Source organism: Monodon monoceros, unplaced genomic scaffold (assembly GCF_005190385.1).
Source record: "Monodon monoceros isolate NGI ecotype Baffin Bay Population unplaced genomic scaffold, NGI_Narwhal_1 Super_Scaffold_18, whole genome shotgun sequence".
Taxonomy (NCBI): domain Eukaryota; kingdom Metazoa; phylum Chordata; class Mammalia; order Artiodactyla; family Monodontidae; genus Monodon; species Monodon monoceros.
In genome coordinates, this window is record NW_021703774.1 from 97,668,436 (window position 1) to 97,689,030 (window position 20,595).

The 20,595-nt window shown below is 37.4% G+C and overlaps 1 protein-coding gene across 7 annotated transcripts in view; it reads right to left on the reverse strand.

The window, feature by feature from the left end:
- Positions 1 to 3,402: 3,402 nt before the first annotated feature.
- Positions 3,403 to 20,595, reverse strand: part of TLCD4 (TLC domain containing 4) — a 102,086-nt gene continuing 84,893 nt past the window's right edge. For all 7 annotated transcript variants that reach the window (XM_029228756.1, XM_029228755.1, XM_029228753.1 and 4 more), the window contains one exon: positions 3,403 to 8,678. In XM_029228756.1, the coding sequence (XP_029084589.1) occupies positions 8,360 to 8,678 (319 nt within the window). In that variant the 3' untranslated portion in view covers positions 3,403 to 8,359. The remainder of the gene's footprint in view (positions 8,679 to 20,595) is intronic.

The window sequence follows — 20,595 nt, forward strand, 5'->3', positions numbered from 1 at the left end:
GTCCCCTAAGAGCTGCCTACTCTCCAACCTCCCGCTCAGTCCATGGCACCCCACATTCTGATGTCACAACCACTAGCAACTGTCACCTTTCAGTTCCACAGACTCATTCGTGAGTCACATTGAGTTTTTCTAATCTCTTTGGCTCTCCCTCTGCAATATTTATCAGATCTGGCCCATCTATTTTTTCTTCCTTGTCTTGGGCACACATCTGGCTTAACTAACCACTTTGTAGTTGCTTGGCCGGTTTCTCCATCACTAATCTATCTCTGTCCTCCCATTCACTGGACACTGAGAATCTCCCTCAAATGTTATTTCAATCACATGACCAAGCTTAGAGCTACTTCTGCTCCTTCCTAGTTGTTTTGTTCAAATTGAAGCTCTTACAAGTATGACGCAAGAGTTGGAAGAAACATCAGAGATACTTCAAATGTTTTTACAGGTAAACTAAGATTCACAGAGATTAAGATACATCATCTGGGGCTTCCCTGGTGGCGCAGTGGTTGAGAGTCTGCCTGCCAACGCAGGGGACACGGGTTCGAGCCCTGGTCTGGGAAGATCCCACATGCCGCGGAGCAACTAGGCCCGTGAGCCACAACTACTGAGCCTGCGCATCTGGAGCTTGTGCTCTGCAACAAGAGAGGCCGCGACAGTGAGAGGCCCACACACCACGATGAAGAGTGGCCCCCGCTTGCTGCAACTAGAGAAAGCCCTCGCAGAGAAACGAAGACCCAACACAGCCATAAATAAATAAATAAATAAATAAATAAATAAATAAAAAGATATCTCTTAAAAAAAAAAAAAAAAGATACATCTTCTTGGTTCCCTTAGGCTCTCAGGCACCTCGCTTTCCAAATTGCTCTTTTCCAATTTACAATTCAAACAAAATCCTACCCTCTTGTGCCGCATCCATTCATGCCTCCTTTCTGCCCACAGCACAGTAGACTTTAGAAACTGCTCATGATCTTCTAAAACCTCTCATGATGAGGCTACCTGACAACACAAATCATTCCAGGAAGTTGAGTTGTTGGGCATAGTTTGGCCTTTGGTAACTACAACAGCTCAGGACGTGGAGTTTCCTGCAGGCTCAGGCAGCCCACTAGGACCACTGCTCCACAAAGGTCACCTCCTCATTCCTGCGTCCACCGCAAGGCATCTGATTGTCCGCAGTGGGTGAAACACTGCTAAGATATGCTCTCTTGTATGTGTGCACATGCACACACACACACACACACACACAAAATATCCCTACATATAAACACATACATATAGAAAGGCATCTAAAATGAATAATGTACATATTTTATCTTAATATAGAAAAGACATTAAAATTCTTATACCACGTATAGGAATTTCACTATATTCATTTTTCTTGATAAGTTCATGTCACCCAATGCAGTGGACACGTACATAGCATTTTCTTATTCTTCCTATTCTCTGAAGTCCTTTCTCCTTCCTTTCCTGTGTCATTCTTTCCAAATTTTCATCTGTCCTTGAACTTTATCCTCAGCAGAAATGCAGCCCACCATTACTGACTTTTCCTTTCTCCCTACAAGTCACCTTCTTTGAAAGTTCTGCTCAGGTAATTTCTGGAGTGGTATAACCAAAGATTTGGGGAAAATAATAAAACTAGATGTGGCAGTAAAATTTAGCTGGGGGTAGATGAAAAGAGGAAGGGGCTGTTTAGCCAGGGCAGGGAGGACCTAGGAGCACTGTGCCAGAAGCAACAATGGGCTCATTGGGCAGAAGGGGGTACACAGGCCGTAGATGAAGAGCCTAATTTTGTGGGAGCATCCAGGAACATCTGTCAGATGATCAGTTACTCACATGAGCGAAAGCTGCAAATCTGCCATCATCGCTTATTTTGTATATGTTTAAGGACAATCAAAAGGGAGGGAAAGCAGTATGCAGGCTTTGATGAAGACTGGAAAAGAGGAGAATAAAGCGTGACTCATCTTTGAGACAGCCAGAGGTAGGGGACAGAGCGCCCATTTCCACTTGCTTAGAGGACTTCTGAATCCTTGGAATTTTACCTGTGACCTGCCTCCGCTGACAGCTGTGACTGCTATTTTAATTTTGAAATTCAGCTGTTCCTTTGCCAGTCCTGACACAACATTTTAGGCATGTTCTGAAGCATGACTCATGCTACTCTCCAAAGGCCAAACCACTTCAGTATTCTATTCAATTAGCACTCTGCTTCCTGATCTACTGGATAGTCTCAGACCAAGATGCAACGTTAAGACCACGGGCAATTTGGGAAGGTAGGAATTCCAGCCAAGACATTTGGGAAAAACACTAAAGACCACACGAGAGGCCTAAGGGACAAAGGGAAGGAGATTAAAAACAGAATTGCCAAAGTCTTACTCAATCTAAAGGAGCCTATTGATTAGATAGCACCATTCCTTCCCTTAATAAGCAGGACTAAAATGTTTGCTGCGCCTTCTGATTTGCTACAAGGCTGGGGCCTGGGGGGGGGAGGGAGGAAAGGAGGGAGGGAAGGGGGTAAACAAGCTCTACAAGCATCATGAAGAGTGAATATTAACGTTAGGATTCAGATGCTAGGAGAGATGACTGGATGTGAGAAAAGTAATTTTTATCACCCGTTAATTATTATTCAAGCGTACACCTGGTAGACTCAAACTTTTGCACGAAATAATTGTGATTTTATTTTTTTCACAAAATACAAAGCTTTGCACCACATTATTAGTAGTGTTCTAACACAAGAAAATCCCAGTGCTTTCATTGGGGGGGGTGGGTTTGGAGTGATTTATATATAGGATATTGATTTTATACATTCTTAAAATAATAAAGTTGTCATGACAAAGTAATGCCAACCTTGTATAACATGCAGATTATTGCTTAGAACTTGCATATACTTTAAAATGGCACACATACAAAGTATACAAACATTTCAAATTTTTAAGGGAAATACCTAAAGATGTCTACTAATCCTTCCAAAGCACCACCAGAAACAAAACAAGAACACTAAGTTGCTATTTTAATATCTGATAAATCTGAGTAACACTGATTTGTAAATTACCAAGTCTTACATTCTGTAAATAAAAGTTCTTCAGCCTTATGGAAGTACATTAGAAGGTGTGTTCTCAAAGTTAATAAATGTATTTTGAAAGACTTCTAAAATCTTTGACAATTAAATATTAATGTGATATATTCTCAGAGAAAAATTGTGTATCACTATAGCTGTCACATTTACTTCAGGTTTCAAGTAACTTTTTCAAATTAAATCTATGTCTAAAAGTTATTATTACAAAATCAAATAATTACCCCCAAATCTCATAACTCATCCCAGTTACAAGTTAGTGAGAGTATTATCTATGCAAAAATTCCTTGAGTAAAAAGTAGACATAATCGTATTAGAAGCAAACCAAGCAAGAAACAGAAAAATATATGGCAAATTTTATTTAGTTATATTTTTATGCTTCATTAACCAAGAAGTGGCAAATACCTTAATGCACACTTAATTACAGAAAGAATTACATAAAGATATAAAGGAAAAAACATATAGATAATAATTAACGAGTTTTCAGCCAGAGGTATTTATATCTTTGAGATTTAGAATTTTTTTTTTTTTTTTTGGTCTTAAATATCGGGCCTGATTTCAAAACTGTCTACTGCTTACAGGGAATCAGTGTAAACATTTTCAATGCAAACAAACCAATCTTTAGCTTCACTGCCACCCAAAATATCTTCCAAAGAAAGGTATGACCTGATCAAAGCTAACAGAGATAGTTAAGAGGTCTGGGCTAAAAAGGGACAGGGCTCAAATCCTTGGGTGTTGTACTTTGGAAAACACCCTGAGTAATCCACTCGCTATAAGCTTGTTTTTAAAAGAAACAGGACCATAACTGAGTTTGCTTGATGAAAGAGCAGGACTCAGTAATGCTGCCACAGGCAAGCACACCCTCCTCATAACACACAGCTACCTCGGTTCCTCCTCTGCCTGTCAGAGGGTCTGAGGAAGAACATTTAGATAATTTACATGCTTGCAATGAATCCCCAGCTGAAACATGTTATAAAGCTCTTATTGCTAAGCCAGTTTAAGAAAGAGACTATGGGTGTTTCTCAATAAAACCATAAGATTATAAGCTTTGCTTGGTGTTGTAAATAAGTATTATTAAATGTTAAGTGGCTTCCTATAGCCTCTTAATAAATTATGGTTTGTTCACTACTGAAACTTACTGCAATGTTTTTGGGGGTTTTTTTCAATGAAAGAACACACTTGTGAACTTTTAAATTTGCCACAATAGACTGGTAAGCTTACAGGTATGGGGAGGTCTCAAAAGTTGACATAGAAAGGTATTAGTATAAAGGAGGGAGGTGCTGATGAAGTCTTTAGGGTATTAGGAGGAAGAGATGGAAGGCTCAAGGGATTCAGAGAGAAAACTTCTGGATTGAAGGAGGAGCATCATGGCTCTTAAGGGCAACTCAGTCATGCTGTCTCCTCCAACCGCAGGTCCTGCTGGCTTTTCCTTGTTCTCACACGTATCACACGTGTTTTTCAAGTCAGAATTCACTTTCAGTAGGTTTAGTGTGTCTATTGTCAACCCGCTGTGGTTAAGGCTGGGAAGGTGTGTGTGTGTGCCCCAGGCCTCTCAGCACAGGAGGGGTCTCGCTGCTGTGCTGGTTTTGTACCTGTTGAGACATACCGTACCACACTTCTGATAAAATTATACCAGTTTGCTTCTTATGGAATCCAAAACACATAAATACATAGTCTTCTATGAAGTATAATTGATGATGTCAACAATGACATGGACTTTTCAATTTCATCCAACAGGTTAAACCACTTAAAGCCAACTCAAATGTATATTTGCATATTTGGAGTGAAGAGTAACCTAGAAACTGAAATTTGTTCACACACTTATTTTAACAGTGTCTTTTGGAACATGTTTATTTTCCTTAAAAATGAAGCAGAACAAACACGAATATTACAACACATTTTTCCCCTGTATATCTCCATGAGAAGAATATCTCTAAATACATGATAACAACTGGTGTAACCAACAGTAAAGGGAAGAACCATTCTCCAAATGCCCAATGCACCTCAGAGAAAGCATACAATTTAAAAACTGATACTTTTAGCAAAATTTTGATTTGAGTCAAATAGGTTATTAAAATTTAGAAAAGAATTTGATTCAAACAGCTATAAACTAGGTAGTTTCTGAAAGTAGTCCTTTACAACAGTACTGGGTCATCCACAGTATATCAGTCACTCTTAGGAATGGTGAAGACATTATTTCTCTTAACATACGGCTAATTCATGAAATACCAAAACGAACAGTTGGAATAAAAATTACATTTCAACTTACTATGATGTATCAAGACAATTTAAGCAGGAGTTCATTTCTTTGCATTCAGATATAACTCCATATTGTTTTAAATAAATGCAAATAATATTCATTAAAAAGATTTTAGGCACAATAATGCAGACGCTATAAACTAAAGCTCATAATTTCTAAATTCTCCCAAATAAAATATCTAATGCAGTCTATGATCTTGCATGTTATTTAGTTGATTTTCATTCATTTTCAAAATTTTGTAAGAATTTTTATTTTCTAGAGTACTACACGTTCAGAGAACACCTTTATAGTTACAGGTTGTCACTAATCTTTTTCTACAAAAATAGAGTTGCTTAAAAATTTATACCAATTTGCTTTCATTTTCTATAAATATTTTAAGTTGTTAAATATCAGAATACCTAATAGAATCATTTAAATTAATCCATGTAGTCAAAATGTTTAATACGTAAAATGTCTAGCAAAAGTTTGTCATTTAATAAATGAAAAATTCATCATTTAACAAATGAAATGTTCTGTCTTTAGCTACTTGTATCTTACGTAGGTGGATACAATCACAGAACAGCAAAGTATAGCTCCTGTAAAGATCTGACTTCAAGTAGCATGGCAGCTTGCAGTGTCTTTTTCATTTCATGTCTGTTTTATGAGGAAATGCATAGAATCTACTTTTGGATATTGAATCTGGATACTAAATTAACTATCGTGCAGCCAGCATAAAATAAGAATTGCTGACTAAGGGAATAACAAACTTTAGTTCAACACATGGATATTTTAATTACACTTACTTAGTGAGGGGTTATACTGCAGAAAGGTGCTGTTGGTGAAAGTAAAAATGAAGTTTTCAGCATGAAATAACTATAAAAATGGAAATTGCTATATTGAAACTCACTAATATATAGCTTTATATTGTCTTCCTTTTTTTTTTTTTTTTTTATGGTATGCGGGCCTCTCACTGTTGTGGTCTCTCCCGTTGCGGAGCACAGGCTCCGGACGCGCAGGCTCAGCGGCCATGGCTCACGGGCCCAAGCGCTCCGCGGCATGTGGAATCTTCCCGGACTGCGGCACAGAACCCGTGTCCCCTGCATCGGCAGGCAGACTCTCAACCACTGTGCCACCAGGGAAGCCCTATATTGTCTTTCTTTTGATGGTGGGTTTAAAATCTGTGTTCAGAAGCTACAGAAATATCCAAAGTCAAAAATATTTATTTCAAGTTTTGTTTCTTCCTAAAGGAATGAATTTCCAAAATAGTTTTCTAATATAAATGTTTTCCTTTTAAAAAGCCATTTTTCTTGCAAAAGAGCAAGAAAAGAACAAGATAAAACCACGTGCTTTCCTACCCCTGCTAAACAACCAATACATGTTTAAGTGCCTATGTGTAGAAGGCACTCAATTTAGTAACAAATTATCAATGTAATATTAGCAGATTTAAAAACAAATACCTATATTTTATATTACTTTAATTAAGTCTTTCAAAAATAAGTGTACCTGGTATAAGCCAATCAATTTCAATTTTTCATTTAGTTACTGACCGAGATCTCAATTACCTTCTTCCAATGTTCTACAATATATCAGGCCCCATCTGCATGGGACAGCCAAATCAATCAAATCACATCAAATCAGAAGTCCTGAAATATCCAGCTAGCCTCCCTTCATCCTCATAACATGTAAGTCACACATTCTCCTTCAAACTGAGAAACCGAATGAATTAGATCTTCTGGTTTGGGTTCAACTAAATTCTAGTATTTACCGCTGATTAATTTTTTTCCTTAGGTAAGAATGATCATTAAAGTACTTGAGAAAAATAAATAAAGGCAATAATAGCTAACTGTATAATTCTATATTTGGGTTGTAAGGACCAAAGCAAACACAAGCATACCCACACACACAAACAGAAAAAATAAGTCACCAGTCATTTATCCTCAGATAAAGCAATAATATTGATAATCAGAATGCTTGGATTAAATTATCTATTGTTTTCCTATCCTTTAGGAAAGACACAAATTCAAAGCACTCAAAGTGCTGGTTAAGCAAAAGCATGGGTGTAAATTGTGAGTAAAATATGAATACTGATTTTTTTTTTGTAGTCTTGGTCTCATCAAGAAGAGGCCTACCTTAGGAGCATGATAAATACATATTGCATAAGATTTTGGTGCTAATGATGTTGGGTTCTGAACTCAGGGGAGGTTTTGCAAATAGAAATAATATATTTTTCATAGAAAAAGTGCAAGGGACGCAGATAGAGACAGCAGTGTTAAAGCTTTTTTCTTAATGATTCCTCCTATTAGCCCAAATAGTCGTCTAGAACATGCATGTTTAGAAGGAAGAATTCATCTCTTAAGGAGCTCTATTAGATTGGTCTTAAGCTTTACTACAAAAGAAAAAAGCAATAATTTGAAAAAATGTTAAAAGTAGAAATAATAAAGTGATGTCAGAAAAATCTGAAAATGCAAGAAATATTTTCCATAATTTAACTAAAGATTCCCCAAATAAGCAAAATACTTCATTATTAGTAGATGACAGCATATCTAAATGAAAAAGACATCACTTCCAATAGCCTAAGAAAAAGAACATTTCAACAATTTGGAAATTAAACACTACACAGGTATTGACAGCCATAGTAAGAAATGAGTGCAATACAACAAAATGTGGAGAGCTATCTACAGATTTAAAAGCAGTTCCCATTCTTTCAGCAAAATCGGTGACATAAAACCAAGTGCACCAAATTAGCATAGTCATGTTTTCACAGAGAAAAATACCAATGCTGGTTAACAGGTTTCTAAAAAGATTCACCACCATATTTATACATTTTTATTTAAACCTTTAAGATTTTATCCATGCTTATAATGCCAAAGAATATCAGAAAATAAATCTTCAGATAAAAACTAAATTTTAGTTTCTCTTTTCTAACGGTTAGGAAAAAAAGGACATTGAAACCAAGAATAACAAGTATAATTAATAAAGAAGCACAAGAACATGCCAAGAATTCAACCTATCAGAAGATATAATGTGGGTAATCATGAAGTATGCTTATCAATAGCCCACTTTTAGTCAAGTTTTCCATTCTGAAGACTCTTTTTGGCTTTCTCTTGTCTTATGAGAGAGATGACTTTGATGCACCCCTTTGAAATTTTGATCATCCACATGACATTCATTACATCCAAAACAACACAAGTAGAGATCCAGGAACACTGAATTAAAAATCCAAGCCTCAGGTAGGCTTCCGTTCCTAACACAGAGTAAATGTAGCCATAAAAAGGAGGTATTGAGGCAATCCGCACTATGAAGAACACCACAGTCATGAGTATTCCATTGATGACATTAGCCTTGGAAAACTTAGGATACTTCAGAGCCTCAAAGAACCACCTGGGAAAAAAATTAAAGAAACATCACATTTATTCTGTATCTCTGAGGATTAACAATTTCTAGTTTTTCATTTTTAAAATTCAGAATACCCCCCTAAGATTTATATGGCAAGAAAAAGGGCCTAGAATGGTCAACATAATACTGAAAAAGAATAAAGCTGATAGATTCACTTTCAAGACCTACTATAAAGCTACAATAATCAAGACAGCACGGCATTGGTAAAAGAACAGAAAGACAGGCCAATGGAACAGAATAGAGAGCCCATAGACAGACCCACACAAATATACTCAACTGACTTTTGATAATGGTGTAAAGGTAATTCAGTGGAGAAAAAACACTCTTTTTAACAAACAGTGCTGGAACAATTAGACATCCATATGCAGAAAAATAAACCTAGGCAGAGACCTCACATCTTACACAAAAATTACCTTGAAATGGACCACAGACTTAAAAGTAAAATGCAAAACTGTAAAACTTCTAGAAAAAAAACAGGAAAAAATCTGCATGATCTTGGGTTTGATGATAGGATTTTAGATATAATACCAAAAGCACGATCCATAGAAAAAAATATAAGTTGGACTTCGCTAAAATTAAAAACTTGCTCTGTGAGAGGCACTGTCAAAAGAAAATGAAAAAACATCCAAACACAGGGAGAGATTGTTTACTGAATACATATATGATAAAGTACTTATATCCAAAATATATAAAGAACTCTTAAAGCTCAGCAATAAAGAAACAACCTAATTAAAACATGGGCAAAAGATCTTAAACACCTCATCAGAGAAGATAAACAAAAGGAAAAGAAGCATATAAAAAGATATTAAAAATCATTTGTCATTAGAAAAATGTAAATTAAAACAATGACATGCTTCTACATATCAGAATGACTACAGTCCGAAAATCTGACAATACCAATTGCTGGCAAAGATGTGGAACAATAGGAACACTCATTCATTGTTGGTGGGAATGCAAAATGGTAAAGCCACTTCAAAAGACAGCATTGCAGTTATAATGCTAAACATATTCATAGCACACAATCCAACAATCACACTTCTAGGTATTTTTTCAATTGATTTAAAAATATATGTCCACACAAAAACCTGCATGCAAGTGGTTACACCAGCCATATTCATAATTGCCCAAAACTGGAAGCAACCAAAATGTTATAGGTTGCTTCATAATGTTATTCACAATGTAGTACGTGAATGGATAAGTAAATTGTGGTATGTACATACAATTAAATGCTATTCAGCGATAAAAAAGAACAAACTATCAATTCATGTAACATCATGGGTGAATCTTAAATGCATATTGATAAACCAAAGAAGCCAATCTGAAAAATGCTATCTACTGTATGATTCCATTTATATGACATTCTGGAAAAAGCAAAACTATAAAGACAAAAAAACAGATCAGCGGCTGCCAGAGGTTCAGGGAGAGCAGGAGAGGGCAGAATAGGTGAAACACAGGCAATATTTTAGGGTAGTGAAACAATTTTATATGATACTATAGTGGGGGATATATGACATTATGCATTTGCAAAACCCACGGAACAGATGAAGAGTGTATGCAAATTTTAAAAAAATCAATAGGAGGTTGGGGCATGCCAGGCAGAATGTAGCCTGTGACAAAAGAATCTAACTGCATTCCAAATACATGACATAACCTCACTGGAGGGAGTGGGGTAAAAATAGGTGACCTAAGTAACTTTGAAAATGAATTAAGACTGTAAGACTAAAGACAAAAGAAACTGTACATAGGCACTTTGCTCTAGCTGGTAAAATTGTTATCTCATGGGGGAAGAGGTTAACAGTTCTGAAACCATTATACATGTATACTGGTATTTAACAAATAAGTAAATTTGTCTGATGGTGAAGTGGGAACCAGATTTCTCATTGTGGGAGTGGAAGGTTACAGATAATTGAGTGCAAAAGATTAGATTGATCCATATGACACTGGATTAGAGCTGGAAACTTCAGTATAAACTCATGCTTAGTTTAATACATATATACAGATGGACATATATAGAAATAATTATAGATATGTGTGTATCCACAGGTTAGTACATTTCCAAGTTGTCAGCTGGGAGGGCATAGAAACAATGATGCCCCAGTAGCAATGAGCACACCCAGGGCCCATATTTTGGTTTCTAATGCCATTGTCCAATAAAAGAAAACAAGACTACTTGAGAAATGGCTGATTCTAGCACTGGGACAGAGAATACACAATATAAATCTAGAGTATTTTTTTAGTATCAGAAAATAAAGAAGTGCTCCAAAAAAGATGATGAAGTTATGTCAAAGGGACACAGAAGACAACTGAAAGAGCTCCCAATGGCAAAAGTTGTAACAATTTGAACAAAATAAGTAATGTAGTATTGGATTCAAACTCAAAGTATAAAATAAATATCCAAGAAGCCATGGTAATATAAATGAATGAATGAGTGAATGAATAGGGGAGAAAAGGTAAATATCCTGTACAGAATAATTGCAAATAAGTTATGTAGATATTGCACCCTCAAAGAGGTGAAGCATAACTCCCCACTCTTCAAGGGGGGACTTCGTTACAGAGCTCAGTATAGAAGGCAGGTGGGGTGGAAACAGTTAACTTTAAAATTGAGAACTCTTACAAACCCTACCTCAGCCAGGTGAACAAGGTAAACAACAGTGACAATCCATGTTTATGCATGTAGTCCTGATATAATGTGATGAGAATGGCACTTTACTTCTGTGGTCTTCCTCCAAAAACCCCATATCCTCAGTCTAATCATGAGAAAAACATCAGACAAACCCAAATTGAGAAATATTCTACAAAACAGCTGACCAGGACTCCTCAAAACTGACAAGGTCATCAAAAACAACGGAAGTCTGAGAAACTATCACAACCAGGAGTCTGAGACGTGACAACTAAATCCAATGTAGTATCCCGGATGGGATCCTGGGGCAGAAAAAGGACATTAGGTAAAAACTGAGGAAATCTGAAAATACTATGGCCTTTAGTTAATAATAATGTATCAATATTTGTTCATTAATTATGACAAATGTACCATACAAATGTAAATATTAACAATAGGAGAATCTGAGTGTGGGGTATATGGGAACCCTTTGAATCATCCTTGAAACTTTTCTAGAAGTCTAAAATTATTCTTAAGTAAAAAGCTTATTTTAAAAAAATTTAGTATTTGCTGTATTCTACTTTTTCCTCCTCACAAAAAACTATCTTGCCTAATGTTACCTCATTATATTTTAGAGGTTAAGTTGTAAATGTAGTAAAATGTATCCATGTATCTTAATATTCAATTTGACAGAATTAGTCATGACTAAGCTAGAAACTGCTCAACTTCAGAAACTAAAAATTAACTGTTAAAAAAACCTTAAAATATTTTACTGAGATATTAAAATATCAAACAAATAATTTGTAGGATAAGAGGGGTATTACAATTTATAAGTATATGTAGGGTGAAAAGAGAAGGGCTAAATTATTCAATGCAGTTAAAAACAAACTATTTAGAGAGCAATGCTCAAATTAATAAAATAATATCACAAATAGGAAAAATGTCACTAAAGCAGTAAAGTCAACATCTTTTGCTCTATCCAGATCTCCTATCCTCCAGACCTCTCTACTCCAAAGATTTCCCCTCTGACCCTCAGCCATTCCTTTCTTTGACTACATGGTGGCCTTGGGTTTAATCAGAAATGCTATACCTCAAATAACCCATCCCCTTCTAAGCACAACTCGTAGTACCCCATATTTCTCTTTACCCAATTCCATCTAAATCTCTTTTTTGACCTCCACTCCCAAATCCCTCACTACCAGCCTTTGATTCACTTCCTTTCCTACCTACCTGAACTCAGTTACCTTCAGAACACACATCGGCACCCTCAGTTCTCTTGCCCCTTCATCCACCACACTCACGCTGCCTATCCCCAGCTTCTCATCAGGCCAGCTTTCCTTAGGCAGAGTATAGAGGGAAGGTGGGTACTGTATTCTGCAGTCAGAAGGCCCAGGTTCAAACCTGCTTCTGCCACTTAGCTGCTGTGTGGTCTTACCTCTCTGTTATTGACCTCTATGTCTCAGTTTGATCCCTACAAAATGGGGATAATGACAGCACCTCCCTTATACCATGAAGCTGTTTTGACACATAAGAACTCCCCTGTACTAGGAGCTCAATTAATAGCTATTATTACTCACTAATATTGATATTAACATAAATAGCACAAATGTAACTTAAAGAGCTCTGAATTTCAACTGAATTCTCAAATTTGCTTGGCATCCCTTTTACTTAACTCTACATTCTCCATAGAATTGCTCCCCAACCTCTGTCTCACAAATCAAGTCACTTCCCTTCCTTATTCACTTCTACTTCCCAATCCCATCAGAGGAACTGGCCTCTTCTACTACTAAGGTATTTGGGTCCATCAAATGAATTCCTCAAACTCTGACCCCAAGGCCTCAAATCTTCTTTTCAAGCACCTTTTTCTCTATATTCAGATGAAGAGGTTTCTCTTGCCCTCTCCAAGGCCAATTGCTTCTGTACCCATGCTCTGTGACTTTAGGCCATCAATTATCCCCTTTCCCTTGCTCCATCCAGTTCCCCATGTATAGATTGATACTTTCTTCTCTCTTACCAACATGCCCGACCCTTTCTAATCCAAAAAATCTCTCCTTCTGTTTTTCTTCCCTATTAAACTCTTAAAAAGAGAAGTCAACAGTGTATTCACAGACACTCTGGCTATACTTCACAACCCAGTACAATATGATTGCATTCCCCTACAAAAGAAATTGGTCACCAGTGGCATCCCCATAACCAAGACAGTGGATTCATCTCAGCCTCCATCCCAGGTGACCTTTCTATAGCATGTGACACTGCCAACCATCATACTTGCTTTCTCCTCTCCTGATACTGTTTTCTCTTGATTCCCTACCTATACTTTTTCAGTCTCCGTTTCCTCTGCCTGTCCTTAAATATTTGTGCTTCCCAGGCACACTCCCTTCCACATGCTCTATCACGGCCATTTTATACATTCTCATGGGCTTAAAGGGGTTCAGAAGAAGCTTCCCAAAATGTGCCACTTTGGCATGCAGAATATTTTGAGCTGAAAGCAACTAAGACCCAGCAGACTCAAGAAAAACTCCTACATCTCCCTGAATTACCTGAAACAATTTAGATAGGTGTCCTGGCCCACAAAGAGCTATTACCAAGAGATAACTTTTTATCTGAATGATCTATCTGTATGGCAGGACAAACATCTAATTTCCAAACATTTGCTCTTCTTATCGTCCTGTGAATCACCCTCCTACGTGCAGCCCCTATGCCACTCCTTAGCTCAAGGCGGCTTATGAGCCTCTACTGCCCGGCTTGTCCTTGGGTCTCATTGTCCTGTGGGACTCTCACATATATGTAATTAAATGTTTTTCTTCTGTTAATCTGCCTTATGTCAAACTGATTATTAGACCCACCAAAGAACCTTGATGAGTAGAGGAAATATTCTTCCTCCTCAAAGGCTCAAACACCCTGACAGAAATCTCTGGTTTCAAGTCCTCTCTTAAGTTCTACTTGTAGTTCCATATTTCTCATTTATTGCTGAGCATCCTCACCTGACAAATCACCATTTCTCAAATATGCCTAAAACCCAACATGCATAAAAACAATACCCCACTCTTTGCCTAACATCCCTTTCCTCCATGACCACCACGACAGAAAACTCCCATTATGAATCAGTGGGATCACCATTGCCTTAGTCATCCAAGTCAGAAATCTGGAGTCACCCTAGATTGTTCCTAGTCTGGAACCAAGCCCGATCCATTTTATCTCCTAAGATTCTTCCTAATCCTTCCCCGACTCATTCCATTCCACCTTCTGCCATTATAATTTTTGGTCCTCGGTGTCTCTTACCTAGATGACTGCAATAACCCAACTGGTCTCCCTTAACTCTACATTTCTAGCCTTTTCTCTTTGATGCCACAAGTCCTACATTACATTTAGCCTAGACTACTTCCTGTTCTCCGGCACTTTATGCATTTTCCAAATTTTTCGTTGTCTGGAAAGGTGATTATCTAAAAATCTAGACTTTAAGAACTTGTGCTTTGGCTTTACTGTACAATCACTGCATTTATCTTTGGCCAATTTTCCCATGTGACTGGTGCCTGATCTTTAAGCCAGTCTCTTTCAAAGGAAATAACTCACATATTAATTCAAGTTGAAATAATATTTATATAATTGTCCTTATCTTTCTCTCTCATGTCAGAAGGACCACTTATTTTATTGGAATCTACCTCTTCTTACCTAATGAGAACACCCCTTCATTCCAACAAATAAAGGCTAACAGTTTGGGAATATATGTGTTGATGCCGAGAGGGAGAGGAGCAGAAGAAAGCAAGAAGAGATGCAGGTGGGATGGAAGGAGAGAGGGAAAACACTGTCTTTCACCACCATCCACAGTTATTACTTAGATGGGTAAAGAAGAAAAGACACCGAGGACCAAAAATTATAATGACAGCAGGTGGAGTGGAATGAGTCGGGGAAGGATTAGGAAGAATCTTAGGAGATAAAATGGATCGGGCTTGCTTCCAGACTAGGAACAGTCTAGGGTGACTCCAGGTTTCTGACTTGGATGACTAAGTCAATGGTGATCCCACTGATTCATACTGGAAGCTTTCTGTGGTGGTGGTCATGGAGGAAAGGGAGGTTAGGCAAAGAGTAGGGTATTGGTTTTATGCATGTTGGGTTTTAGGCATACTTGATTGTATGTGTGTGTAATCCTCCCCAACCCCATAGAGAAAACTCTGTCTTTGGCCATTTAGCACTTCTTCCTCCTCCAGCTCTTCTAAAGGGACTTGGAGCTTTTGATTAAGTTCCCTGGGAGTTAATTGTGCAGAGTGCGGTACTAAGCACATGCAGTGTAAAAACAAGGCATTAGCAGGTATAATTCACATTTGGAAAGAGGAGAGAGGGCTACTTTCAGGTAGAGAAAGAAAGAAAAAAAAGAGGATGGGAGCAAAGGATCCATCCCCCTATATGGTACCGGTTTGGTGACTTTTAGGAGTTGAGAGTCAGAAGTGTGAGCTTTTGGGAAAGCTACAGGGTCCAGGAGATACTGTGAGTTCAAGAGGAATGAAGAGACTTTTAAGAAGTGCTGCTGTAACAAACTGGACCTTTGTTGACATCCTTGGAAAAACTCCAATAAGGATTTACATGTTGTACTGTTGCTGGGACTCTACATGGAGACTGGGTCGTGAGCTGACCCCTGGGTTTTATCTTGGTTGCAAATGTAATTCTTTCATGCATGTGAACACTGTATTTAACAAATATTAACTCTGGGAATTTAGGAGTTCAAAAACTTAATTTTAGAAAAGTTGTCCTCCATGCCAATATTATTCTGGCTCCCCTTCTACTTCTAAACTTTTCCTTTATTGTATCTACTCTTCCTTCTCTTACTTCTCAATTCTAGACATTCAACTTTACACCTTTTAAACACCATCCTTTCTCATGGCTTCAAATGTAACCTCTATCTGATCATTTCAAAATGCCTCTCTACCTCTTACTACATTTCCACTCAGATGTTGTTTGTCCTCTAACGCAGCATCTCCAAAGCAAACTCATCGTCTTCCCGCCTATTCTTCCCAATCCTCATCTTTTTCATTCTTTTAAGTCCAATGTAGAAAATATCTTAAATTTGTCTTTTTTTCTCTATCTCTAATTTCTTATTACCAATTTCACTTTTTCTACCCTCAAAAACCTTTATTCCATCATATCTACTCTATCATGACAGCCTAATTTGGGCTCCTATTTATTTCCTGGACTAATGAAATTGCACCAGTCATTCACACAACTAAGAGCTGTATGCTAACCTTCTAACCCAAGCTTTTGCTTTTCATCTTACCATCTATCCCACAAATACCCAAAACTAGAATTACTCAGTGTTATTTTCAGAATGTCTTTCTCCACTAGAATACATTCTCACTGTCCACTGGTCAAGTTCAATCAGCTTTTCCTGGCATTCAACACCCTCTCTATCCACTATCCTCCTAAGACATACTCTTTGATCCTACAAGTCTATGAAGTTTCTCTTTCACATGGCATGTTTATTCCACTTTTCAAAACCTTACGTTCACGCCTTTCTCCCTTCTCCCTTTCCCATCCACTTCTTTAAAAAATCCTAAAACATTTAAGAATGTGTCCCAATTTCTCTTTGAAGCCTTGCATGACAAACATCAATCAATAATAGGTCTCAAAACGTGATTCATGGGCCCCTGAGACTTTTGAGGGAGTCTACAAGGGAAAACTATTTTCATAATGATACTAAAATATTATCTGCCTTTCTCATTGTGCTGACTTCTATTCTGATGGTGTAAAGTACTGATGGATAAGACCATTGGCATCTTAGCACAAATCACAGCAGTGGTACAAAATGGTACTAGTCGCCATTGTAATCTATGCCACATATTTGCAGTTAAAAACAAAAAAAGAGGGGTTGAGTGGAGAAGTTTCACTTAAGAATGTCCTGGATGAAGCAGTAAGAATGATTAATTATATTAAATCATGTATTTTGAGTACATGTCTTTTTAATATTCTGTGATAAAATGGGAAGTACGCACAAAGCACAGTTGTCTGGAAGAAAAACTCTTGGATAGCCTCTGAAGAGTTAAAAACTTTTCTGATGAGGTCAGTAATGGGTTTTTAAAAAAATATTATCTAATAAATGTATCAGCATTTATCATAAGACCTACATAACTCAGTGAACCAATATTTTCTAAATGACCAAGGCATGATGACACAAAATTATGTATGAATAAAAGATTCAAAGTACAAGACAGACCAATGGATTTGAATATAACAGTGTATCAAAAGTCCACTGATATGGTTTCAGATTCCACATTTAACTAATCTTTAAGAAACTACCTCTTGGTATATTTTGGTGTAGTATTAAAGCAGGATATCAACAATTATTTGAAAAGGCTACTAAAATACTCCTTTACCTACTACACTGTTAACCCTGAGAGTTAGATTTTTTTATATGCTTCAACCAAAATAACATTTCACAACAGACTGAAAACAGAAACAAACCTGAGAATCCAGCTGAATTCTATCATGCTAGACATTAAAAAGATTTGCAAAGAATGTACAACACTGTTCCCACGAAAAATTTTTCATTTTGGCAATGTAGTTTATTTTTCACAAAAATTACATTAACATGAAATATTATTGTTAATAGTAAATGACCTAATAAATATTTTTAAATGTTTCAGTTCTAATTTCCAATCTGGTAAATATCCATAGCTATCAGCCTATAGGAAGTAAGAGTTCATTGAGGTCCTCAATAATTTATGAGATCAACAAGTCTGAGAATGGCTGTTTTAAGCCATTAATAACAGCACTTTTCTTCTTGCCCTTTTTCACACAATGTCTTATTTTACTAGCTCATTATTTTGTATTATTAAGTCCTATTTTCTCAAACATAGACACGACACCAGACACTCTAGTGAAGCTCCCTGAGGCAGGGACTGGAACATTTAGGTACTGGGAAGGTATGCAATAAATACTGAAGGAACATATTAAAGAGCACAGGTACAAGTTTTTATAAGGTATTTCACCTTAACAGCAATTCAAAAATATGTCCTCATAACAGTTAAGGGCATTTAGGCAAAAAAGAAGTTACCACCATTAAATTACTTTTTACAAAAAGAAACCTGAGGCACGGGTATAACTCAGCAGCTGAAAATTAACTGAAGCCCAGGTGTCTAACCTTTGTACCCCACCACATGCATCCCATGTGTCTTCTTAAATTATACAAAGCTCTAAAATAGAACATAAAAATATCACAAAGTAAAGAAAACAATTAAACTATGGAAAACTCTAACAGTACTTAAGTAGCTGTGCTAAATTTTGTCATAATCTCCTTGCTGTTCCATTATACCATTTCTTGCTCATATTCCAACCCCATTTCTCAATTTCTTAATTTACAAAAGACTCGAAGCTTTTAAATAAAGCTATAGCATAGCTTTTTACTACAAAATTAAAGAATAAGTTAAACTCTAATATTATGGTTTTTCAAAAAGAGCTTCAAACAGAAACAAATTAAAGTTCCTTTAAGTGTCAAGGTTAATTTTCTCCTGCTTCAACATCTCAAATCTGAATCATCTTCAAGAGACAGACATTGCTAAAGCTTAACTGATCACCTCTTGGGACTCATTCATTCAAAAGCAATGAAATGGCTACTATGTGCCAGACAGTGTGTGGATGCTGAACCATGCAAAGTTCAACCAACCTAATGAAACGCAGAGATAAATAAGAAACAGGAAAAAGAGAAAGAGAACTTTACAATAATTTAATTTATTAATCATAATGGTATAACTGTGTGTCACTATTATGGAAGCACGGGTGAGAGACACCCAGCCCAGCCTGGAAGAGGTGGGGTTTCGTGATGGAAATGACCCTTGGGCTGAGTCATGAAGGATGAGCAAGGAGCCAGGAGGCCTTTCTAGCACAGGGACAAGTTGGGGTGAGAGGAGATTTCTGAGGAGGAATATGGCAGAAAGAGAGAAGATAGCTCTACTTGGAGAGCTTTCTGCATCACATTACAGAGCCCATATTGTATACTGGAAGCAGCAGGTGCCACTGAGAGGATCTAACCAGGAGGCTATGTGTTCATTTTTGTGTTTTAGGGAGATCGCCGTGGAAGATAATAATACAGGAGAGGATGAAAGGGGAATAGGACTGGAGGCAGGCAGACTGCCTAGAGCAGGGATTAGCAAACTTCTTCCATAAAGAGCCAGAGAGTAACACAAAGTAAGGGGTTTTGGAAGCTCTACCATCTCTGTGGCAACTAATCCACTCTGTTATTGTGTGAAAGCAGTCGTGGTAAACAAATATGCATGGCTGTGCCCCAATAAAGCTTTATTTGTAGAAACAGGCTGCAGGTTTGGCCTTCAAGCCTTGTTTGCCAACCCCAGTCTAGAATAGTTCTTTTCTGTCCAAAAGAACTTTCTGCAATAATGAAATGGTCTATAGATGTTCTATCCAATTCAGTAGACACATGGGGCTAGGAAGCACTGGAAATGTTACCAGTTAGACTGAGGAATTAAATTTTTAATTTTATTTAAATTGAATTAAATTAAATGTATATAGTCACATGTGGCTTGTGGCTACTCTACTGGACAGTACAGGGTTAGAGGCTGATGCAGGAGCCCAGGCAAGAGATGATGAACTAGGGCACTGACAGCAGAGATGATTCCCACATGTTGAGCAGAGTTAACCAAGAGAACGGCCAGGCCACGTGCTGAACAGGAGCATATAAGAGAATACAGAGGGAACTATGTTGCATTCTATTTTAGACATGTTGATTCTGATGTGCCACCTGGGAGGAGAAAACACTTGACTATAATACAAAGAAGTAGGTAATATTAAATATGCTCTTTTTATAGAGAAAGCAACTGTAGTACAGGAATGTTACATAACTTAGCCAAGGTCAGAGCAAGTAAGCGGCAAGGTTAAATTGCAGCTTGAGCTTATATGATTCTAAAATTCATGCATAGTCCATTACACCACATTGAGCAAATGGGTAATAGCTGAAACCCTGAAAGCACAACCCACTCAGGGAGAAGCACAGAGAAGATCGGTGGGCCCAGAAGAGAGCCCTGGGGAACACCAGCATCTAAGGAACTGTCTCCGACAAAGAAGACTGGGAGGCGATGGTCAGAGAACTACAAGAACCAGGTGAGTGCAGGGTCACGAAAGCAAGGGGAGTTATGGCATTACAAGAAGGAGGTGGCAGTCCTCAGAGAGATACAATAAGATAGGCACCGAAGAGAGTTCACTGGATTTTGCATCTGGAAGTCAATGGTACCTCTAATGAAATCGTTCCAGCAAAATGACAGACGAGGAAACCTAATTTTGATGGGTTAAAGAACAAAAAAG